Source organism: Scomber scombrus, chromosome 4, assembly GCF_963691925.1.
Source record: "Scomber scombrus chromosome 4, fScoSco1.1, whole genome shotgun sequence".
NCBI classification, from domain to species: Eukaryota; Metazoa; Chordata; class Actinopteri; order Scombriformes; family Scombridae; genus Scomber; species Scomber scombrus.
Window position 1 is genome coordinate 19,277,528 of NC_084973.1, and position 26,865 is coordinate 19,304,392.

A 26,865-nucleotide genomic window follows, 5' to 3' on the forward strand; every position below is an offset into this window, starting at 1 on the left:
AGGCAGCACCCCTTGTCAACATCCAAACCAGCAGACCCTTGGAACTAGTTTGTATGGACTTTTTGTCGTTAGAACCGGATAGTCATAACACCAAAGACATCCTAGTCATAACGGATCACTTTACCAAATATGCTGTTGCTATACCAACAAAAGATCAGAAAGCTAGCACAGTCGCGAAATGTTTGTGGGAGCAGTTCCTCAGTCATTACGGGTTCCCAGAACGTCTCCACAGCGACCAAGGTCGTGATTTTGAGTCGCAGACCATTAAAGAACTCTGTGCTTTAGCTGGCATTCGTAAAGTTAGAACAAGTCCATATCATCCTAGGGGGAATCCCGTAGAACGCTTTAATCGTACACTGCTTAGTATGCTGGGAACTCTGCAGGTTAAGGAAAAGACAAGGTGGCGTGAACATGTAAAACCACTTACGCATGCATACAACTGCACAAAAAACGATGTTACGGGGTTTTCACCCTACGAACTCATGTTCGGACGCCAACCTAGGTTGCCCATTGACATTGCATTCGGGTTACCAGTCAAAGACAGTTTGTCCACTTCACATTCGCAGTATGTGAAAAGTCTAAAGACTCACTTGAAGGAAAGCTACCAGCTTGCAATTCAAAATTCAAAGAAAGTAGCTGACAAAAACAAAAAAAGATTTGATGCCAGAGTGAGAGAGTCCACACTTGAAACAGGAGACAGAGTCCTTGTGCGAAATCTCCGCCTTCGCAGTAAAAACAAATTAGCTGATCGGTGGGAACCGACAGTTTATGTAGTGCAGAAAAGGGCTGGAGACCTACCTGTCTATACAGTGTGCCCTGAAGGCCAAGACAGTCCCTCACGTACATTGCATCGTGATCTTCTATTACCATGTGGGTTTCTCTCTGAACCACAAGAAGAAATAGCAAAGCCTAAACCCACTCGTAGGCCCAGAACGAGACATACATCAAATCAAGCTGATGAATAGCCTTCATCCTCTGAGGATGAGGAGGAAAATGATCAATGCTTTCATTCAGTCAAAATTATTGAGACAAGACTCCCTGGGATTAACACAACCACTGGAAATGACACCCTTACTGGAATTGACATAACTACTGGAGTTGACACACTTACCGGAATTGACACATTTACTGGAATTGACGCACCAATCGGAACTGGAATCTGTGGAACAAGAACCTGTGGGAAAAAGATCAGTTGAACTGGAAATGGAAGGAAACTTACCTGAACCGGAACCTGTGGAAAAAAGATCAGTTGAACTGGAAATGGAAGGAAACTTACCTGTTGCTCATGAACCTGAAAATGACATGGAGAATGAAAAGGATGCAAATGAAATGGAAAAAGGGAACACTGCAACTGATACTGAAGGAGAGACAGCAGAACTAACAGAGCAATTGGGAACAAGAGAAAGAACCAATGAATGCACTCCTTTAGCCAACCCACCTGTGTCTGAAAGTGAATCCCAAGAAGATACGCTTCAACCATCCACCCTTAGTGGTATAAATCCAGCTGTTGAAACAGGAAATGGTAACAGTGAGGAAACAGTTGAACCTCCACGGAGGTCTGAGCGTGTCAAAAAAGCACCAGGGAAGTTCACATACCCACAGCTTGGGAATCCCTTCATCTCTTTTGTCCAAACCATGGTGGACAGTTTTAACAAAGCTTTGGTTGAATCCTTTGAAAGTAATTACTCCTTGAAAGGAGAACATGAAGGGACTCATGTCATGTAAGGAGGGGAAGGTGTAACCCAGGTGTAAAACCCAGTTAACTAAACTGTAGAGCTATCCTGAAAAGGAAATTAATGTTTAATTTACTGTTTTATGTGTTAAAACATCTTTAATTTTTTTTCCGAATTGCACTCGAATGTAACATGTTTTTTCCTAGTCGCACTTGAATGCAACACTGGTTTTCAACCGCACTTGAAGGCTGCAATCAGGTTCACGGTTTAACCAAACAAATGCGGCTAACCGTTGAATAGCCAATTAGCGAGCACGTTCAACCTATTTTGTAAAAAATAAGTTAGTAAGCAGCATGTTTCCACTTCTTTTTGACTCCAGCCGCAGCAGCGAACAGACAGCTGTCTACTCAGCAAAAGCGTTTAACACTGTGATTCAGCGGTAACGCAGACGAACCGCTTTTCCCTTCTTGAGAGCTGAGAGCCGACGACACTCAGCATTGGAAGAAAGTGCATCGGTGAGAGTGATATGTTAGCCGCTGCTGCTGCTTATGTCTTAACGGGTTAGCTATGTGGAGATGCTTTAGTGCACTGTTGCAGTATGTTTCATGGTGTAATTATTTGATTCTTTAGTCTGTGTATTTAATGCACTAAAATGAACATTGCTAATTAACAATATAATTTTTAGTACATGTGACTGCAGGCAGCACAAAGTACGTGTTTATGTGATTAGCACTGTCAATATGTGTTAAAGGAAATGTTTGAAGGATTTATTTTTCTAACTTTAAGAAAAGGGAATTTATTTTGTTATAAGTATTATAGTGTTAAGAATTGCACTTAAAACCTCAGTTGTGAGTTAAAAGGTTAATCCCATGATCTTTAAAAATGAAACACATGATGAATATATTTTCTCATGATTTAAAATTCTGGTTAAATGTTTGAATTATTATTCAATGATTCATTTAAAAGCACTTGATTTATAACTTGGAAATAATTGAACTTTAGTGTAATGTAGGTTAAAAGTTAAAGGAGACTGTCATTATGCTTCAGTTATGTTGTACAACAATTAGATTTAACTTAAGGGTCCTGTTTACTTAAATAAACAGGTCAGGTTTTTTGGAGACCCCTGGTCTTCATAGAAGTCCCTGCATATGAAGAGGATCCAGAGCTTGGATGGAGTGATTCGATGATCCATAGATGGCGAGCCTCCCGCAGATCCTAGAGAAGTTTTACTAACTACAGTTGGTGACTGTCACACAACAGTGATACATAAAGGGACAACACACATGGATTGATCAGAGAAACATCTTGAAACACAAAACAGTACCAGTACTTAACTAAAAGGGGAATAAGACTTTAATATTTGAAAGGCGACATTTTATTTTCTTTATTATTTTTCATATTACTGTTTATGTAAATGTTGTAAACCTTTACTTGATTATACTCACTAAAGAGTTTACCTTTGCAAATTCTGGGTGTTTGGTGTTGTTCATTCTGGTTATATAGGTCTATGACAAATGAGCTCTTTCCGAACCTAGTCATTGAATGTGTTACCTACAAGTGGGTTACACTCGCATACATTATGATTTATCATTAAAAAAAAAAACACAATGTACATCAACACTCCTGATGTACATTATCTTAGTATATTTCAAAAGAAACTCTTTTGAAACAACCTCTCATATGTGCATTGATGCAGTATGATGCATAGAAGGGGAGGTGTCATCCCTCTCTTCTGTGCACAGATTGATTTGCTTGCACCTAATCTTATCTTTATTCAAATCTTCACATATCTGGAGGAAGCCAGCTAGCGCAGACCGGGGGGAATATTTGGCTGGGAAGCAGCCTCTCATTGTAATGCTCTCTGATTTGTGAAATGAGGCAGAACATGGGATGCAAGTAAAAAAGATGGAGAGGGAAGAAGTCAAGAGACAGAGCTAGGTGACTTAAGGATAGACAAAAGTGTTGGTAGATCTGTGAGAGTCTAGTTTGAGTGTGTGTTTATGTGCAGTCCGAAGAGAGAGTATGTGTGTATAATGTTTGTAAATTGGGAGAAACTCTAGTTATTTGGCGCTTGTGGCCTGAGATGTCAAGATATTAGAAGTATATTTGAGTTTGTCTTTGGGCATTGGCTTTTTTCTCTTTGTGTCTGTCTCACACCAACCTCTCTCATTTCTCAAAATCAAACAAATCAAAGCCAAAGAAGAGTGATGCAAGACAACAAATGCAGACATATCCAGTGAGTGTGGGCTGTGGGGAGACAGTTAAGAGCTGGTAGCAATTATGTGTGCACAGAGGCAGAGATGAGAGAGATTTGACAGTAAAAAACGTAGGTTAATGATGCAATTCTTGAATTCAAACCATCTTTTAGCTGCAGTAAAAATGCCACACTGGAGTCACAGCTTTAAGTCTCCATATTTAATTTAAATCCCCACATTAATTTCTATTGTGTGAAATAAAGTCATGATCTGGGGTGATTCAACAAGCAGACTTGAGACTGTCCTCACTAGAAAAATGATAGCACTTATTTTTTGGTCATATGTGAACTTCATATGTTTAGGTTTTTCTCATGAAAAACCTTATGTAAATATGTGAATAACTGTCTCTCAGAAGGAGGAAGTATCATGACATCATCATTCTGTCACCAGAAAATGGCACAGCGAAATTTATCTGCGCATCTTCACAAGTTATTTGTTTCTAGAAGCTTGATGACGTAGTTACTACTCAATAGGATTAGTTGGTAACTGCTGTTGCTGGAAAGGTAATTGCCAATATGCTTGCTTGCTGGGTTATAGGCTAGCTAGCTAGTCAGTCACAATAGCCCCCTGAATGTCTTTCTAATTTTTCTGTATTGTGTTCATTACTCCCCCCTGTCACTCTGTTCTCAGAATTAATTTCATTTAATGGAGTTTCTATTGAAGAGGGAGAAAAAGCTCTCCAAGTGAATGAGCTTGCTAACTTAGCAGGGTCACTAACATGTGTACTAAATAACAATATTCGATATTAGAACAATATGACTGATTACCATACGTATCTAAACAAATACAGTGTGCCACACATAATATTGTGTAACCTGTATTTTAATTATGTAAATAAAAATGCCAATTGATTTTAATGAGGTTTTCTTACTTCCATATAGGCTCTCTATCTGTCAACATTCACTCAAGTTGAACTCAATTCCATTGCAGTTTGATGGTTGGGTATAAAAAATGCTGTTACTCTCAACATTTGTTTCTACCACGACCACAAACTTTTCCCGTATTTAACCCAGCAGTTTTAGTTCATGACTTGATGTGAAGCCACCATTAATTCATGTAAATGACATAATGCTCAAGAATGAATTAATGCATGATTCAAAATTGTCCTTTTCTATTATGGCCATACATTTTCATCTTAAGTTTTTACTGTTTTGCAGCTACTTCATCACTGTATTCCCGCTGGAAAGAACAAAGCATAGTACCTCCCATTTGTAAAATATTTCACATCCATTGCTTAAAGGCTAAATACTGAACATTTAAGAAACTGACTCCACACTAGGGGAAGATTTGTTATATGCTACATTGAAAGGGTTTGTAATTTAAGATGTAATTTATGGATGAGTAAAAAAAGACAGTTTTTTATATATTTGAGTTCAAACTTAGAGCAAGTTGAAGAATCTACTATTCCTTTTGCGTTTTGGGTGCCCTTGAAGGGATCTTTCTGAGAGAGTGGAGGATAGAGAAAATGACAGACAGACAGACAGAGAGAGAAAGAGAGAGGGGGGGGGGGGGGGGAGTGGACCCTGGAGTAGTGTAGCCGTTTTGAAGTTTCAGTATCTCTAGACTCTGAAGCCAAACTGTTTGAACCAAGGATAAACTAGAAGGACCTCTTGAAACCTGCCTAGACACTCATTGAGTTGGTTCTGCAGTATAATTTCAAAGTATCGTCCAGGAACAGTTTTATAAATCAGAATGTGTATGAGCTCTTTCTGAGGTGCACCTGGCATGTGTAGGCAACTTTCTTTCTGTTGAACAGTCCTCAAAGTTTCGACTTTCACCTTTTAGTTTATTCACAGACTTTGCTTCATCTGGCTGATCAAGAGGGAGGGGGACTGACCTCATTTTAAAAATGTTTTTTAGTTGGTAGATTCAGACTTGGTGAACAACCCCACTGATCTGAACTTACTGCTGTGATAAATTGTGAAGAATACTTGGATATCTGTGTAGCCTTTTTTAAATGAGAACGCTAGCCTACTAAATGTTATTTTTTTCTCACTACCAGAGCTCTTCTTATCACTCTCTAGGTACGATTATTTATTAGTATTTAATCTACAGCTAATGAATGAGGTCACATCACTTTTAGTTTTTTAAAGGATTAAAGAGTTTCCTTTGCCCATCTTGGTCCAACCACATCTACATATTAGGCTCATATACTGTACTATTAATTTACATTGGCTAGTATGTATAATATATGTCGGGGAAATGTCATCTTAATTTTAGCTAGTACTTGTTTCAGGGAAACATTGAGGTCATGATAAGTAGAGCATAGTTAAAGTGAGGCAACTAAGGGCCTTTTCAAACTATAATTCTCTGACTTGAATAATGGATTGCACACAGAAAAAAATTCTAAGTAATCAATCAATCTTTGTTTATATAGCACCAAATCATAACAAAGGTCATCTCAAGGCACTTTTCACATAGAGCAGGTCAAGACCATAATCAAAACGCATTACTAAAAGCCACTGAGAATGTTCACTCTGCTCATTGATTAGTTGTGTCTGGGAATCGAGCAAAAACATAAAGGTCCTATCTACCCACATGTCAAAAATGCAATGTACTTTGTTTCCCTCCAGGTCAGATTTTGATTCAGCATGTTATTATAGTAGGAGTAGATAGGTTACAAATCCCATACTGAAGTGTTGCACTTTTAACCCTAACCTCACAGTTTTTTACCACGTTTATTAACATCTTGCATTGTAATAAACAATTGCCAGCAACTTTTACTCCCAGATGTTAGCATTTATAAATTCCTTAATTACCTTAATTAATAGGAGACCGGATTTATTTGTGTTGGCCTGATCTAATTGCTGAGCTTTGTCATGGATTTTTGCATTGGCTAAAATCCATTTAGATGTTCCAATGTTTAGACTGAAAAGTGAAGGTTGCCAAAAATTCCTCCTCCAGGGCTATAAGATCAGACCACTAAGCCCAGGCTAATAAATCTGGCTGCGTGTAATTATTTTATGTTTGGCTCATTTAACATGCCCTGCCATATATTCCCAGATATCAGAATTGTTGTTCATGTATTTTAAGACTGTTCTTTTCTCTGCTGTGTAATTGCAGTGGTACTACTTTATCATTTATTCATTTTTTGTTAATCACATCATCTGTGTTACACCACAGTTAGCTCAAATGATATACCACCTGTTTGTTGATATTAGAGTTAGAGTTTTAGTTGACAATAGGGTGAATAATTAGTTTTGATTGAACTATTCCATGTTCCCTTTTTTCTGTCCACGTGCCATCAAAAACATGAATCACAGTTGCAGCAAAAAAAGCTCAGGCTCATGGTTCAGTGTTGTTATGGCTTCATTAGAGCTCCACCATCACAAAAAACATTTTAAAACTGATAAACAAGACACATAGAACATAAACAATGAAAAGCAAGAGAATTACATTAATTTCCCCCCCTCCTTGTGAAGGAGGGGATGGAAATTAAAACGTTGCTTGAGTGAAGGAAGAAAGAGGAAGGAAAGTGACGAGAGACGCTGAGATGACTTTAATTTTGTGATTGTGGTTCTCACTGGGTTGTCCATGTTAAATTCATTAGAGAGAAAAACAAGGTACAATGCAATGATTAGGATTCATAGGTGGATGTTTGGTTGTGTGTGTGTGATTGTCATCTCTAAGGAAGCATGTTAATCTGCTTCAGTCTCTACTGCGCATGTTTGTGTGTATCTGTGTGAGAAAGTGTGATAGTTGCCAAAGTCCGTGTCAGTGTTTCTGAGGAAAAGAGCTTTTGATAATTACCTTGGCACAACTAGAGTCACAACCCTGGACATGGAACAGAAGTAGAAGTCTCTGCTGTGTGTGTGTGCGTGCGTGCGTGCGCGGGTGTGTGCCTTCATGTGTGGTATCCGAAGGAAATGCAGCAGTCAGTGTGAGTGAGCTGAATGTTCCTTCTATACATACTGTTGTGATGTTGTGATAACCTAATCTCACAGTACAGACACTGTCAAACAAATCAAGAACTTACACTGAACACATTTAATCAAGAGTTTATGCAAGAAAAGGTCCACAAATACGACCACACATATTAATATGTGCAGGATTTGAATGGATGACTTGCAATGAAAAAGCAATGCTCAAACCTACCTGCAAATGAAAGTTCTTAAAAGCTCTCTGGATGCTATCAAAGGATGATGAGTGAGTTCAATAGCTTATCTCTTGGTTCCAATGATTGAAAATAAATAATTGAAACTATAAAATGTTACAAAAAAACACTTAATGAGTTTATCACACTGGAGCATTATATTCATGTGGACTGTTTTTGGATTTGTTGATTGAGGCTTTTGTTTGTGGGTACAATGCACAATGTTCCAGTGAGAGACAGGCTTTATTGTTAAACATCCCCTCCTCCAGGAATGAGCTACCATTTTTAGATTTGATCAAGGTTCTGCTGTTGAGCATTTTTCTGACTTTCAGGCCAGAACCATTGAAATAGTTTCTATAGTACAGAGAAGATCATTTTGCAATATAATATATCAAAATTAAAACACAACAATGTATGATAATAATTCTATTATATGAGTGAAATGTGTATGAAAAGTATAAAAAACAGCCTCATGAAGAAATATAACTTACACTTTAGGGGAAAAAGTGTTAAAAGTTATACCCCCATAAGAAAAAACAGAGGCAATAAATAATACATACTCCATATTATATGAGATATATATTAAGTAATATGTGCAAAGATGTTTGCATTTACATATAACAAACAGTGCAGGTAAATGTCATATATTGTACCAAGATTAGACTACTGTATAATCATCTGTGATGGTTTCATGCCAGACCTGTCAGCTTGTTCCACTCCATTCGGTTGTCTTTCTTTAGCACAAAAACAATGACACCTGAAAACTCTTAATGCAGGTAATATGACCTTTAAGTTGAAAATCACTTATTCATTATCTGAGCTAAAGATATACACCTATTCATATGTGTGATCTTTTGTTGCCAATTTTTAAAAATGCAAAAATATCTCAACCTCCTCCTCTGCTCTTAAAGCTGTGTTTACCTCTATGGATTCTGCACTAGCAGAAAACTCCCTGGAGTGATTAATGAGTCTGGTCGTTTCCCCTGTAGCTGAGTCTCTGTCACCATTTTTACACGCTCAGGATATTCCATCCTTAACTCTGTGACTCAAATAACCTGATGCTGTATTGATCTATATTGATGCATAAAGATTTCAGCTCTCTTTAAATAACACATACAATATTTAGGACATACTGTACTCCAGTATTAAAATAGTTATTGTGACCTTTAAACAACTCATTCCTTTCACTATTGGAGTTTTACTGTCATCTGGAAACTTTCTAAAAACTAGTTTGAACTAATGTAAGTGATATCAGTAATATAAGTGTCACTAATTGTACTTCTTAATAATAGCTTGTCCCTTTAGCACATTTCCCATTAATTTGTTTATCTCATTGTCTCTCTTTGTTACTTAGTGATGTTACTCAGCTGCTATGAAAATAAGGTCTTGCCTCCATGACTCCAGTGTGAAACAAAGTAAAAATAAGCATTTTGGTTGTCAACAAAAACATGCCAACAAGCAGCATATATTATTGCTATTGGGATCATGGATTCTTTCCTCTGTATTTTAAGTAGCCTTCGTCAAAGACACAGGAAGCAGCTGATGGCAGAATCTTTTCATATTAAATTTTTCCTTCTTTTTTTTGACAGGCACACTGTTTTATCTGTGTGCAGGACAACACAGGTGGACAGGGATATTCTTTTAAGTGATCTATTTGTGGCATCGTGGAGATCAGTTGCAGGGTATCAAAGGTGCATGTACACAGTTTAACCTGAATAACACCTTAATTGGAGTATGGCCCATTTCCAGGTTACTCCGTACATGCAAATGCAGCTTGTGAAACATATAAAGCTGCCTTGCAGAGATAATCCCACTGGGTCCTTACCAAAGTGGATCGCTCATCCTTTTTGTATGCCACTGACCTTACATTCTGTATAGAGACAGCTGGAAGGTAGATTTGAAGTCTCTTCCCACTGCTGTCTTCCTTTTCCATCATTCAGACCCAGGCACACTTCAGGGAAATCAGCTACTCCCAAGTGCTAGACACTGTAAAGCAGCAGCAGTAGAAGTAGTTGTTGTTGATAAGTTGGAAAAGAAGAAGTATCAGTCCCAAAAAAGAAAGGAAAAACAAGTCACTGATACATTTAACATGTTCTGAGGGAAGATGAAAAGAATAGTTCAGGCTTTTATCAACTTTCTCAAGTGTTTTAAGATCCAAAGTTCAAAGCAGTTAAAAAGTTGTGAAGGTTTTCATGTGAGCTGTTTAATTAATCACATTAATTATAAAAAATCATAGGTAGTGCAGCAACAGGGGCAAGCTGGCCTTCTGCTCACCACTTTTGTACATATGGTTTCCGCTTGATTGCAGCTCAGCTCCAGCAATGTTAAACCGATGCTTTGCATGTAGAGTACTTCTTCTGTTGCATCACATCAAGTGCTCCCTATTCACACATTATTGTCTCAGTTTAACAAACACAGCTGCAGCTGCAGGCAAAAGCATTCACAGGCGCCAGCATCATTTTTAGTGTATAGATAATTCCTTTTTATGTGGCTGTATGCGATGTTAGAATTGTTGTAATTATTATTTTATTGAGTTGAGTTTATTTGAATTTCAACTGTAAGAAGACACTGTATTTGAAGATGCCTTGTGGTGATTTAAAAACTGGTACATTTTACACAAACACATGGCAGAAAAGATTAATTGAAATATGCATACAGAAGCTCATGATTTGCCTTTTTTGGTTATCAAGGTGAAACCAGTGAAAACTGTTTCTTTAAAAATGAAGACTATTATCCAAATACGATCAACCTTTTTTTCCCCTTATTCTCCTTTACTCTCAGTCTTTAAGGTCAGTTCTGTTCATTAGACTGTGTAGTGCTCTCCTCATTGTCTCTCATTATCTCATGTTCACTTTATATGGACAATGCATGTTATGTTAAGGCTGTAACATAACAAAATGTGGGGGAAAGTGAAGGGGTGTGAATACTTTCCGGATGCACTGTATGTAACATAGTATGACTGTAATTTGAACCTCAGGAATAACAGCAAAGCAATGGAAAGTTAACTTTACAGCTGTTACAGTAGTGCACATGTTATGGTGACTTTTTGTGCCATTGTAGGAATTTTTACACTTAAAATTCAAACACTTCACAGGTTGAAGGATTATGACTGTGTTCATGAGATTAACACAGCTTTAGTTTTGTTTCCAGTGTGGCTGACCGCAAAGGTCACTGCATACATACTGTGTACAATAATTCTTTTCAGCTCTTTTCACTTAAATTTTGCAATAGAAATGTGTTTCTAATTTTCACTATAGGCTGTTGAAACAGATTTTTTTACTAATTTCCTCAGTACAAAGCCCATAATCTTTCCAATTCAAAAGCAATAATGAAAAGCCATAAAATTATTCTTCAACGTAATAAAGTGCTCTTTCCGCTCTTTTTAAGGTTGTAAAGAGCAGAATGAACTGTTCTGATGCCCTGCAGTGAATTATTACACACACACACACGCACACACACACACACACACACACACATACACATATACATATATGAACACACGCACACACACTTAAGAGGACTACAGACTGTGAAATTACCCAATCAGAGAGCCTTGTCGGTTTTCAGACATTAGTCATCACACGTAGGCCAACTAAGGTGATACACACACACACACACACACACACACACACACACACACACAGCGAAGACAAAGGGGTTCAAAAACTTCATAAGGCTCCATTAAAATTAATGACATACCAAGTCAAAAATAATGTGTTTAGTTGTGCTTTAGTTCTCATCTTCAGTTGCTGTGTTACTGGTTCTTCTAAAGAGCAAGCTGCTAGTACATACTGTGCAAACGCCTACACTTACACACACATATTTGGTCACACATACAGCATGCACATAAACATGTAAAACATATCCAATATATAGTCTCTCACTGGATGCAATGAAAATGAGCCAACAAGCCAATGACACTAGTACAATCTACAGTAAAGGGTGACTGGTGAATATTGAAGTTGCTGTGCCAATTAAGTTTTCCATCTTAGTAGAAGAGAATACTTTTGTGGCAAAAAAATATATAATAAATAAAATATTGGCATGCTGAAGTGAATTAGTCCTTGAGGACCACCGTGAGGTTATATTTGAGGTGAAAGCGACTTTCTTTCTGACAGGTGTGGTGGGGTTTAGTTGGGGCTACTTCCATGTCAACCACACATACTCCTCACACAGGACAGGTTTTTTAATTGATTATATAGATTATTCTGGCACTTAAACCCTGGCTGTCACTTCTCCAAGTGAAGAAAATCCCTCCAGATGACACAAAGTTCCCGAAACGAGCCAAACACATACTGACAAACAAACCTCCAAGCTAAATGTCAGGAGGGAAATTGACAATAAATAAGGAAAATGATAGCACCAAATCTCCGTCTGAGAGCAGGAAAAACAACAGGCATAAGTCCTGGATTGAACCATCAACAGTATATAAATATGGGCAACACATCTCCTACTGCTAAAGTGAAGCCAAAATATCTCCTTTCTGGGAGCTGCCATCTTGCTTGTGTGATGTCATTCAGAGCCAGAGTCTGCACAGTGGAGTCGGTTGGTTGGATGACACCCCATATAACACATCCCCTCAGCCATCCCACCGCCTGATGGAGGTTTTAGAGCAACTGTCACATCTGTGACAGATGACAGAATTCAACTTTGAAAATAAAGTATTTGATGCATACTTTAATCTTTTTTTTAGTTTGGCTCATGTCCCATCTACTAACATGTAGGGGGATTTAAGACCTGTACTGCAGCCAACCTCCAGGGGGGGATCAATGATTTTTGGCTTCACTGATGGGGAATTGTCATTATATCCATATTTAAAAACAGTCAGTTGGTGATTGACTGAGTGGTTTCAATTAATCTTACAAGAAGGGGGCAGGGGAGTTCCATACCAGACAGGCTCCATGCCCCAGCATGATGGAGATATAACATAATTTTATGTTATTTGCTGAGGTCAGCATAATAAAAATGCAGGGGATAAGGTACAGAACTGTACTTCAAATGTGGGAGTTAAATGGGTTCATATTTGGTTAAGTTTGTCTCAATTATGTTATGTTTGTGGAATGTAAGTGTTTCCTGTTGGCCAGCACAGGAGCCCTTCCTCTTCTCTTAAGATGTGTTCAGATAGTAAGCATAGCAAATTTTTCACAGATATTTAACTGCTTAACCGTTTGTGTTTATTCACCCCAGACAGTGTCCAATTGTACAGACTTTATCTGAAAGTAAACAATGCACTGACCATGTATGTGGGAGTGTGCCTGTGTGCTTAGCCTCTGACTGATCTCAGAACTCACCAGAAATATTACTTTTTTTCTGGTATATTCCTCAAATCTCTCCTTTCTACTCATCTTTATGTTTATTAATTACAGTAGGTCCATAATGCCAGTTATTACAAGCATTTTTTCCATTCAAGGTTGAATCATTTTCATTTCCCAATCATATCAATTCTTACAACCCTGGGCGAATTTGCTTTGAATCACATTTTTTCATTCACTTTGTATGCTGTCTGAACTTACTGTTAATCTCAATTATTTAGTCACAAAATGTTGTTCGATGTCCCCTGTATGGCCTGAGGTAAAGATGCACCTTTATGAACATTGTTAACTGTGTGTAAATGTCTTGTTTTATTTCAGGTGAAGTATGGTCGGTTTGGCTTTGTGTGGGATGCAGCGGTCCTGGAGTATGTTGCTAATAATGATGAGGATTGCTCCTTCTACACTGTCAGCAACAATGCACCAGACCGTGGTTATGGTATCGCCATGCAGCACGGCAGCCCTTACAGGGACATTTTCTCTCAAAGGTAGGAGCCATGACAGTAAACAACAATCAGCATCATCCTTGATTGCATTTTATTTGTTATTCAGAGCACATGTTTCACACGCACATTGATGGACCAAACATTTTCGTTCTGTTTTGTTTATCTCAATCATTGAGTAGGTGGTTTTTGGTTGAAAAAAAACCCCTTACTGTTGAGAGGAGCTTTGATAAAAATGCATGCATATATTCTCTACTCCTGGAGAGGTCATGTAGGATTTTACTACCGCTCCAAATTCATTTCAGCAAAATAAAAAATGGCCACACTCATAAAGTTTGCCCTTCTGCAGTGCTTTAAAGTCTGCTTTGTAGGTCAGACACCAAGTAAATAGCAGATTGAATTGTACATCTATCTTCCAGAGAAAGGGGCAAATGGCACTTTCACAACTTATGTGCAGCTAGGTTGCCTAACCTTTGCATGAACCATTGGTTCATGCAAAGTCAACAGAAGAAGTAAATTTATTCAAGCTGATTCCAGCAGTTCATCGTGTTTATGTTTATTGTGGAGCACACTGTAGGGATTTTGTTATTCAAAGTATCTCATGGATAAAGAAAGCAGCATTCTTATTTATTAATTAATTCATACATTCACTATATACCGAGTCTGTTGTGGCCATTATAAATCATGTCGATTTCTGCAGACGCTATCAAAGGTCACAGACTCATCTCCTCTCAGCTGCTGATCTGTTGTCTGTGCTGTGCGTCTGTGCACAATGTTTGTTTGCATGAATTTTTAATGCTATGCTGCAGTGTAAACCACATCTTCAGACTGCAGGTTCAGTCATATAAGGTGAAGTGTTACTGTGAGAGGCACATCCCAGTAGAGAACCATGATGGCTTTATTTGTGATTGAGCATGGATTTCAAGAGGAGGGAAAAATATAAATGTCTAACGCATTCGTTAAGCTGTCGCAATTTATCAATGTAAAATAGTCTGTTGGTGTTGTTTTATGTGTGGGTGTGTGTGTGCTTAGAAAAGGGAACACGTTTTATGTGCATGGGCCAAATTGTATGAGCTTTTCAGAGTGTGAGTGACTAAGCCTGCCTGTTTATAGTTCTGTATATGGTGAAGCGTTGCGCTTCTGAATATTGCCTATCATGGCTGTTATTAAAATAAACAAGCAATTAATTGACAGACCATGTTTTCAATTCCCTTCTATTATTTTGGGGGCAATGTCACACTCTTGGGAAGACAGTTTCTAACAGTTTATTCACACTGGTCCCCATGGTTCAAACAACAGACAGAGAAATTATCAGGAGGAAAAGTTTCATTTTTCACACTAACATGCTGTATTACACAAATAAATGAAGCACAGAGAGGATGTTAAACAGGATTTATAGAAGCAGTGATCTGAGGTTTGAATATTGTTGGTGCTCTGGTCATAACAAGTCTGGATACTTATTGATGCATCCTTCAGTTGGATTTTTGTTGACTGCTACATCTCCATTTGTTAAAATTAAAACAGCTGTTTACTGGATTAGATACAACTTTTCCTTTAAGTAATGATAATAACATTTATTTCAACATAGCCTTTCAAAACCAGTGTTACAAGATACTTCACAAAACACAGAGAAACAATACCATAAAGTATGACAAAACAGAGAGAAATAACAAATACACACAAAATAAATAAAAGAACACCATACAAAGAAAATACAATAACAACAGTGGTCAAACATAAATACAAAAAGAAACAGAATTAAAACATTTGAAAAGACATTGTTAAGATATTATATAAATGCCAGTCTGTTCAGGTGCGTTTTTTAAAGCTTTTTAACTGAGGCACTGACTCAGCTGATCTGATACTGAGGGGGAGTTTGTTCCCCAGCTTTAGAGCTAAAACAGTAAAAGCATGATCCCCTCTTGTTTTAAGCCTTAACTGTGGAATTTTTAACAACATTTGATTCTCTGATCTTAGGAGTTCTGAAATGTAAAGTGAGGCCAGACCATGTAGGGTTTTAAAGGTAATCAATAGAATCTTAAATTGAATTCTGTAACGGATGGGGAGCCAGTGTAGTTCAGCCAAGACTGGAGTAATGTGTTCCCTACGTTGAGGATTTGTGAGACGCCTCGCTGCTGCATTCTGCCCAACTGTAAACAGGCAACTGCAGCATCATTTAGGCAAGTATATCATGAATTGTAGGAGGAAATGATATGGTGTGCATAAGTTGTTTAACTAGGTTTCTGAGGAGCATTGGTTTACCTTTGGCAATATATTCAATTTTTCTAGATAGCAGGATTGAACAAGACTCTTAATGTGCTGATTGAAGTCGAGGAAACTGAGTGTGTCATGTTAGTTATTAGTGGTCCAAGGTGGCAGAGGGGACCCTGTTAGAAATATGATCAGGAACAATAACCAGTACTTGAGTCGTATCTGTATTCAGTTGCAGGAAGTCAGAAGCCATCTGGTACTTAATGACAGCAGGGCAGCAGTGCAGAGAATCAAGATTGTTAAAATGTTGTGTTGTTATGACAGACAACTGAGAGTTATCTGTGTAATAAGGGTAGGACACAGGGGTGAAATGATGAGTAACATGGTCAATGGGTAATAGATACAAACTGAACAATATAGGGCCAAAGACTGAGCCATGTGGAACCCTACATGACCCGAGAGCAGTTGAAGTACTTAAGTTGTCAACAGTGACTTTGAATATTCTGTTTGATAAGTAAGATGAAAACCAGTCAAGAGCAGTTCCACCTAGGCCAACTCAGTTCCTGAGTCTGTTGAGCAAAATTGTGTAATCAGCTGCATTGAAGGCTGCAATCAAGTCTAGCAAAATGAGAATACAGCGTCTGCACTCAATAGGATGTCATTTGTTACTTTGAGTAGGGCTGTTTTTGCACTGTGGTTATTTCTAAAGCCACATTGGAACTTATGTTTTATGAACAGTTGCATCTATAAAATATTCCATGACCAGGTCAGATAGATGAAACTTGTTCACAATGCTAAGAAGGCAAGGGGCAATGACTCCAAAAACATATTATTATAAGCAGAACATATTCAACTTAAATAAATAGCAATTTTCCAGATTTTTTTCCCATCGGTTCAGAGATTATCAATATAGTATTGATCAAGTTATATAATCATTCACTATGGGAATAAACCAGGTACCTTCATAATCATTATTTCACTATTATACTAAAAATACCCAACCATACAAAATGATGGTGTCACAGAATGCCATTGCTGTGAGGCTAGCATGGCAGGTTACAGTTAACTTTTTGCAGCATGCTCAAGGTCATCATGACAAGTAACACTTCATTTTTTGGAAGCACACTCAAGCCATGGATGTATTAGAGCTCTAGTAAAACTTCCAAGACTCAAGGCCATAGTTGACGTCATGTGTGAGAGAATGGTCAGGGTCAGGGCAAATACACTCCACCCCACATGGTTAAAAGAATACAAGTTGCAGGTTGTCATTCGGTGTCTGGTCTGATGATCAACCCCTGATTTACTTTTGTTATGCACAGTAAATCTAACATTGCATCAAACTCAGTGTCTTTTTAACTCGTGAAGTTTTTTTATTTTTAATTGAATGGTTTTAATTGAAAATACATGTTGAGAAGAACCCAAAGTTTCAACTGGCCCAAAGTGAAGGTTTTTTCTGCAACACTTTCCACTTCTCTTGCTTATACAGGCCCGTAGCAGAGATACACATTTTTTACTTTGATAGTAGCAAAAAAGTTGTTGGCATTGAATTATCAAGCACTCAATTGCAATTTCAGTGAGCAGCAATAACGGCATGCTGTAACGGCACTTTTCCAAAATACTGAGGGGAAATGTTGTGGAACTAGTATTTTCTAAAGGGGAATTTTTGAAGGAGTAACACACAGTAAAGGGTGGACGGGGCAAAAGCCAGCCGAAAACCCCTAGAGCCAATGGGAGGAATTACATAAGACAACATTTGCCAAGCCTGTCTAACCCTCCTGTACAGGCACATGTGTCTATTCTCAGTATAGAAATACTGTAGATCTTGTATCTTATAGTTTGTCAGACATTTCTTTGTTCTGTTTTCTTGCAATTTATATTTCATGCCTAGACATGACATGATGACAGAAAATAATGACTACAGACAGCCACAGGCGTTTCTGTCTTTGTTTTAGAAGAACGCATTCTATGTCAATATCTGTGTGAGACTTTTAATTCTGCCGATCGCAACATTTCGTCAAATAATTTGCTCTCCATTGGTTTGGATGATTCTGCTTATAGCTGGTTTTGATATCTTTCTAGTAAATTTCATTCTGTCAACGATCAATCCCAGTGAAATGTTTGCAAAGGAGTCCCACATATTGGGTCCCTTTTTGTTTTTCCAACTCTCATTCATGAAACATACACATTTCATAAGAGCTCAAACTGTTGATCCTTCCACTTCTATCCATACCCTCAGTAGTGATCTAATTGATACAGTACAGTACTGTAAATACATAGGAATTTGAGTAGCTATCAGATTGTGCCAAAATAGTCACAGAAGTCAATGTATAGCTCATAAACTAAAAGATCAAATTACACTCCTTCCTGGAATAGAGCCCTGTGTTTCTTTAAAAAAAACAAAAAAACAATCATAATCATATTATTTATAATGTATGGATACTGTGCACCTCACTGCTGGCACAGTTTAAAGTTAGAGACATTCCTCTCAGTGGCCTGCAGATCTACCGTAAAAAACGGTGTACAAGTCACACTGGTATATAAGACGCAGTCTATTTAGGGGGGTCTTTTGCTGGAAAAAACATGTTTCTATTAAAGAGGTTTATTTGAATGCAGCAGTAACTATTCATTTATAAACACATTTGTTTATACTACAACAATTTCTCAATTTACTTTTATTAGATACACAATTAAAACACAAATACACATGAAACAGTGTGTCGGGTTAATGGTTAATGGTCCGGTAAAGTTTTTTCTTAATTGAACTGGACCAGTGTATTAACTTTGACTGGGTTCGGGTTAGGCTGAGTTTCAATTAAACCTTTTAAAAGAACACTGTAACTTTACATATTCAATACAGTGTGTACCTGTGTGCTTACTGAGTACCAAAAACTCTTCATCAGGGCTGTCGCTGTGTGGAAATAGACTACCACACCTGAGTCACGCTTTTGCACATCGCACATCAACATCAGTTTGCTAGAGATAATGAAACATCACAGCAACTAGTGTCCCGAAATACTTCTGATCAACACACAATCATTTTCCCACACAACTTACAGCATTAACGGGTCTATTTTCATTAGCTGCCGACACAGCTGGAGTGCGCAGCGCATGCTTGACACCGCTGTTTGTAGGATGTTATAGTTTATAAGTGTGGACACTCACGTCGTTATCTTTACAGCTATAGTTATTGTTCTTAGTGTGCACAGCCCTTTACATACCTATGATCATATCCAGATCCAACCTCTCTCTGTATTTTACTGATGAGTAGGACACACCGGTGTATAAGACGCACCCCACTTTAAAATAAAAAAAGTATTGCGTTAAAGGTGCGTCTTATACACTGTTTTTTACGGTAATTGCATATATTTTTAAGAAATTTAGATTGTTTAATCAATCTCTTTTGCAAAAGAGATTTTGATCTCAAGGAAGTGTCCTAAATTAATCAATTTCAGTAATGAAAAATGAAATAAAAGAGAAAATAAGATACTATAAAGTCAACACAGAGACTGGAGATGATAAACAAATATAGCAGCAATTGATAGAGATCCAAATCACCAGTGATTGTGTAGTGTAATTGGAGAGAGAATCAGCAACTTCTAAGGAATATATATTTTATGTTTGTGTGTGTGTGTGTGTTTGTGTATCAATGAGTGTGTGCGTTCTGCAAACTTGAAGAGTGTTTACTATCTACAGGTCCCTTGAGGTAAAATAAGAGATGAAAAAGAATTTATTTGCTTTGACACTTCGGAGAGAAGGAGGGAAGGGCAGTGTCTGTAGAAATAGACAGACTGCTACAACTTCATCGTTTTCAACCACTTTGTTTGTTATGAAGAAGCCATTGCCAGTGTTCAAGTGCAGCAACACTTCATTTCTGTGTTTCTGTTGGTGTGTGTGGACCTGGGTGTATTTGGTGGCACTGTAGAACAAATAATGTGCAACTGTGTACGTGCTTGAGTGTGAGTGGGGGTTGCTGCTGTTCTGTGATTGATGTAGACAGCCTGCAGATTTACCAGAGTCAGAAAAAAAGTAGTGTTAAGGGCTAGTCCACTAATTTAAACTGACAGCTACTGACAAGTTGTTTTGAAGTGCTGTAGGGGAACGATTGTGAAAAAATAAACCCTCTCTCACAGGCATATATTGTGTGTGTGCATGTCTATGGGCATTAATATGAAGATTTAAAATAGAAGATTTAATCCATAGCCGATGGACATCTTGAGGGTGCTGCAGTCTATGAAGATAAGCTGTAGGCCAGACATTTTATTGTGCATATTGAACATGGTTACATTTCGATTGCAAGATAGATGGGGTGCCTTTGTGTGTAATTATGATTAGGACTGCACAATTTAAATCTTGTCTCTTGAGTGTAGTCACTACAGCAAATTTAATGAAAGTAGATGATAAATGTCAGTAGAAATATAAAGAAAAATAATGATATGCAAATGTCAGTGGGAATATAAAGAACAATTATTATATGCTTATTAGTATGATGTCAGAGTCATAGGAAAGAATTATTTTAATAGAAAACCTATTTTTCTATTTAGGCACACATGTGGTGAGCAAACAGAGCCCACATCTACCATTTGAATTTGATTATAGTCACATCACTTGTTACATTGAATTTAAGAGCAAAGATACATTTATATTGTTATATTACCTGGCCGCAGGCAAGTGTTCATCAATGGCCTAAGGGCTGATAGTCAAAAATAGAGCCATGGCATGTATTCTGTGGGGACTGTGGCACTGCATGCTGTACAGTACGCTTAAGGGGCCAAATGGCACAACAGTGACAAATCACTGCAGCAATCACAGACATAGCAAACCTTTCAGGGCATTGGTTAGATTGCTGTGGTGAGCATGCACCAGAGGCTGACTTCATCCTATAGAAATGACATTACCCTGTTATAGTGTGGCTTGTCATTTCCTGACCTGGCCCATATGAAAGTAACCACATTCAAAATATCACCCATAAGCTTTGATTTGCTTGACAAATGGGCTTGGCTTTAGGACAATAGCAAGGGGATTCAAACTTTTAGAGGGCTCAATTTGTTCTAATTGATCTAGTAAGAAACCAAATATTCTTCTACATAGAATATATGGTATTTTTATTTATTTACAAGAAAAATAATTCACAGAGAGCTTAAAGTTCAATGTTGCTTTGTTAAGAGCCTGTCACTCCTGAACCCAGCTCATGTGTTTCACATTATGTATTAGTATTCATATTGTCATATGTTCAAAAAAAAACTATATTTACCAATTATTTTCTCTTTCCATCTCCCTTAATATCTTGGGTACTTAAAACTGGCAATGCATGCATGCTTTCTTCCATGTTCCCTCTACAGTTTCTGCTCCTTCATGCATTTATTTCATGTCCTATGTAGACAATAAATTGAAATTCAAACACATTGATGTGTCACTAATATGAAAGTATGTCTTTGACTTAAAGTTGTTTTTAAAACAATATCAAGATGCTGTGTGTCCCAGTGAATAAAGTAAGCTAAACAGTTTGTTTGTGATGCTTCCAGTATTCTGGCAAGCTTTTGTCAGCAGCACTCATAACAATAAAATTGTCAGCAATACTTCAAAAACTCTTGATGAACTGACTTGCAAAAGTGAAATTTAATGAATCATATAGCAGAGTTTCTCTACAGAAGTGTAAACGATAGAGGTAAACTAAATTGCATTATTGAAGAACACATATAAATGACTTTTAAAACTGCCTTTGCCCATGTAAATGTTATACTTTAGTTCCAGGAGAGGGGTTGTAAACAGGCTATGCAACAAGGGCACAATGTACAATATGTGAATAAGTGTATAATGTGTAATAAGTCAACCAGTAGTGGGTATATGAGGTGGTGACAGAGCAGTACTCACTGCCCGGGATAGAGTGAAGCTTAAAGGTTGAGTCAGCCATGTGGGAATGATCATTGATATTTGAACTAAACAACAAAACAACTACACCCCACCCCTTCAGAAGCTCTGTCCCTCAAATTAATGGATGCCCATTGCCAAGGCAACAAGCAAAAGAGAAAAATGGCAGAATCCACAGTGGTGCGTCAAATGTATAGTCACTGCTCCTCTCACTTCATCATGAGTAGAAAAAAAACCTGTCTCATGTGAACACAACAGTCCATCCCCACTCTCCACCTCTCTGCAGCCACCCCACTTCACACTCAACCTGCACAAAAAGTGTATTGAACAATATTTTTCCAGAATAACTGATTCAACCTTTAATAGCCCACAATTGGTATAACAGACTTCTGAATATTCCTGCAATGAGTTATGCCAACTTGCTTGCATATTAGTTTATTATACTATAACTAAAGTATATAGGATAACTTAAGACTGAAAAAAGTGTACTGAAAAAAACTTGGTAGGGTCCTCAGGGACAAAACTGACTTGTAGCTCAACCTTTGCTGTTCTTCTTCCCCCATGGAGCAGGGGACAGACATGTTGATTGGTATAGTGCCAGATACATTTTTTTGTCTCTGACACTCTCTTTCTGATTGATTAACTTTTGGTATTCACCATGTCTGTTTAATGTTATTAACTCTGCAGTGAAAGTTAAATATTTTTAAAACATCAAGATTTCCATGTTTGTCCCATGGGAACAAAAGAAAAGGCCACATTAACAGCAAAGTTAATAACAAATGCAACACAAAGATTAAAATCAGTTCTTAGATTTCAGATTTAAAACACTAAATGTATTGTTAAAAGTCTGCATCCATTTTTAAAGGTCTTTTTTGTACCTTAATACTATGGAGTACATTGAAGGGTTGATCAAGGCACTTGTTAAAGTTGCCAAAAGCTAAACAGCAAGTTATCTGATTCAGTGTCTCTTTCTGTCTATCACACATACGCACACATTCACATAATGAGATGAGTTAGCCGGAGGCTCTGAAGCCCTCAGTTTCCAAATCCATGTGGGGAAAACAATGCATTTCAAAGGGTGGCCAGCAAAGAAATCGAGTGAGACTGTATGTGTGAGTATGTTTGTGTATATGTTGTGTATGTATGTGTTTTTACAACAATGACATTGTTCCAGGTGACAAAAAATTGATTTAATGTCAAGTGTCAATCTAATCTCCCTGACTCTCGCTCCGTCTTGGTCTACGCTTTCTCTCTCTAAAGCTGCCACTCGTCTACCAATCTATCACAGTCAAACTCAGCCCACACATTTAGTACATTCATTAAATCTTTATTAATCACAATTAATGATGGGGATGTGACTCTCTCTGTCATTCTCTGTCTCTCTCTCACTCTCGTGATGTGTTAATGATGGTTAATGACCGTTTGCCTTCTCTGTGTTGTTTATCCTAGTTCAGCTTGATAATCTGTTCCAGTTCACACACACAGTGTGGCTTAATGATGCTTAATGGAAAACTTTGTTGACAAAGTGTATGACATTGAACCCTTAGAACGCTAATTGGAATAATTAAGCTTAGCAAAGTTAACTTGAGGAACCAAAGACTCTGGGGTAAATAACCCCTCTTACCCCATTCCTTGGACTTCAAATAGTGGCACACTGTTAATTGAAGTGTGACATGGTGGCTCTGTGATTACCACTGATGCTTCACTGTAGGACAGTGTGTTTGAACCCTGGGCCTGCTTTTTTTTCTGTGGAGTTCCTGTTCCTGATGTGCAGCAAAGTTTTTTTGTTTATTGTAATATTTATTCATTTAAATCTAATTACAATTATTATATATGATAACATATACAGTTGAGTGACAAATGAAAGGAAAGACCCAATGTGTTAGTACAGTAAAGTGTTTTTCCACCACGAGAAGCAAGAACAGCTTAAATTCTTCCTATCATATTCTCCAATCTCTGAACGTTACTGGAGGGTTGAACACTATTCTTCCAAAAGATATACCCTTATGTTGGTTGTTTTGATGATGGTGGTAGAAAGTGTTATCTAACACACTGTTAAAATATCCAGTGGCTGTTCAGTCGTATTGAGATGTGACTCATGATTCACATACACATACAAATTATTCTATATGAAAGCATCTACATGTGTTTTTGTGTCCTTTTATTTGTCGCATGTCTGCATGTCTATCCCATGTAAAGGCCAGTCAGCAGGATCAGCTGAAAGTGGCTCATCTGTCTCAGCAGCAGCGGGTGTGTGCAGCTTCAAAGGCTGTATCTGGTGCTTCTGCAGGGCAGATAACAGACTTCATGCACTTATTTTCCCCTCATGTCCACACCAGCCTCATGAACACAGGTCTTAAGATAATTAAATACATCATCATTTTGTATAAGGAATTGACCTAAATCAACCAGTTAAGACAAATGTATGGAGTGTGTAGACAATGAGGGCTACAGTTGTACAAATGAGGTGGCTATTAAACAAGATGGCAATTAAAGTTGTGCATGTTTTATTCATGTATTCACACATGAGAAAAGTGACAAGGTGGAATATGTGGTCAATGCTATGCTCTCATCATCAGAAGATGTGGTCATCTGTTGAGATGTTTCTTCAACATGTCACTTTAGACATATGTGGATCTGTGGAAATAGACCATACCTCTCAGTACTATTTAAGCTTTCACCCATTGATATTTTTGCATTTACCTTCAGTTATACTTATGCTACAAGAGTATTGCAGAGCTTGTGCTGAGAAAATCAACATGTTTGATTATCAGGAAGTCTGATATATGTCATCGACATCTGAGCAGGTCGAACACAGTGTAACTGAAATAGAGGCCAGCATGAAAATGCTCGGTCTACAACTAGGAAGGTCAGCGGAGAGACTTTTTTGATTCATTCTTTTCACATCTGCCAAACAAAATAAACCCTGGTCAAAAGCAAACCAAATTCAAATATGCACCACCAGAGCTTGGATAAAATATAATATGGAATAATATTTTTTGTCTGAGAAGACTCCAGCAGTCTGTCGTTGAATAAACAGTCTTTCCAGACGTCGGGGTATTGATGTGTGGGTCAGTGTGCTTCAGTCTCAGCTTCTCTCTCCTCTCTTCTTTTTTTACTAAAACACAGGGGGAGAATAGTCAGGTGTAGGTGCACTTCGCTAACTCGGTCGATGCTGTCGAGTCCCTCTGCTCGTGATCAATACCCTGCTAGCAAAAGTAGTGAACTGATTCAGACGAATACACAAAGTGACTTTAGCACAGGCCAGAACAGTTCTTGTGCTTCTTTGTGTTATATTTTTGACTAGTCGGTCTTGTTCATTGAAGCAAAACTCAACATTATATGATAATAATTTGATGTTTTATTTAGGAATATCTCCACAGGCAGGTCAAAATCAGGTTCAGTGAACCTGGACCTTGTGGTGATTCAGCATTTAAGGTTACTTCAGGGGGCTGTTTGCTGACATGGGTGCTTGAGCTCAGTTCTCTAGTTGAAGGCTGGCTTCCCTAATCACTGTGTCACTCACACCTACCCAGAGTAATTGAAATACCGGCAGCCACATAACCTTGAGAGACCTGCTGTATGACTGTCTAACTCAACTTGTTTTAGTGCACTTTCCAGATATTTTCATGAACAAATCTCATATTTTTTTCTACGACAGGTTGTACTGAGAAAGCAAAATCTATTCTGCAGTCATCAGAACTGTTGAAACTACTTTTAGATACTTTTGACTTCATTATACATTATTCTCCATCATGTTTTCCAGTGAGTCTAACACCATTGAGGCAGCCAGAGTCTGCTGATTTTTGCCAGCTTTGTGTTAAGCTGGTAACTGAGCTGTCAACCCAGTGTTGTTCTCATTTAAGGAGCTGACAGCCAACGGTCGTCTCAGAGCAGCAAACTCATTTTAGCATAACACCTCTGTCTCCCATCCCCTACCCACTCCCGCTACCACCTCTGCACTCATTTCATTTTACATTCTTCTTCTGTTCACTCATCTAATCCATTGTCTTTTCTCCTCTCTTTACTCCTTTTCAGCTCTCTTCTCCTACCCCGTTTCCCTACTTTGTCACCTGCACACTCCTTCCATTCATTGTATGATTTTTTGTCAGCCATCCATCCAGACTGAACACACTGCCAGATTTTTTATTTTTTTGCTCCCCTCTCATTGTCTCACTCAGTTCTCCATCCTACCTTATTCTCTGACTCACTCACATCTCCCTTCCCTCTGCCTTCATGTTCTCTCTCCACCTCTTACCTCACAGCAACTTCCACTTTTCGCTGTCTCCGACTTAAAATTGTATTTGCTACAGAGGTGACAGGATAAGAAAATTTGTATAAAAGAGTAAGGCTGTTGTAGTTGCTGCAGACATATCGCACTGTTCTCAGACAGTAGTAGGCTTTACAATGACACACTACGACACCCCTCACAGAAACAGTTAAAAGGTCTATCTAGCCGGTTCTGAAAATCATTGAACTGTGTCCCATAATGCTTGATCATCTACCACTCTGCATTTTAACGGGCTACAGCTGCAGTAAAATCTGGTACTTGGAAAAAAGCAGCATGGGACATAACCTGTGTTTATTGGGGTCTTATGAATGGGCTTTGGAAAGACTGCAGAATCAACACAATATATGAAGTTACAGTCCATTTAAAGGGACAATAAGTGAGACTTGTATTGTCCCATAGCAGAAATTGGCCATAATATATCTAGAGGGGGGTTGATAGCCAAGTTGATCAATACCAATGACTCAACGATCAGTTTGCCAGGTGCTGAGATAACAGGCTTTTTAAAAGCTCACTTTGTAGCCTGCAGTCTCTCTGTTTGGGACAGCCCCACCATCCATTTGAATAGAAAGACACTCCCCATACCCCCGCAGCAGTACAGCAACACTCTGTGAAATCTCTTAACAGTCCATTTCACTCCAATAGGGATATCATTTATAGCATCGGGGGCTGCTCATTAAAATAGTTACAAATACACATTTCTGGGAAATATAGTTGACAGTTTA

The 26,865-nt window shown here is 38.0% G+C and overlaps 1 protein-coding gene across 1 annotated transcript in view; it reads left to right on the top strand.

Moving 5' to 3' along the window:
* Nucleotides 1-26,865, top strand: part of grid2 (glutamate receptor, ionotropic, delta 2) — a 535,908-nt gene that overhangs the window by 490,742 nt on the left and 18,301 nt on the right. The window contains exon 14 of the mRNA XM_062417751.1: nucleotides 13,652-13,818. Within this exon, the coding sequence (XP_062273735.1) occupies nucleotides 13,652-13,818 (167 nt within the window). The remainder of the gene's footprint in view (nucleotides 1-13,651; nucleotides 13,819-26,865) is intronic.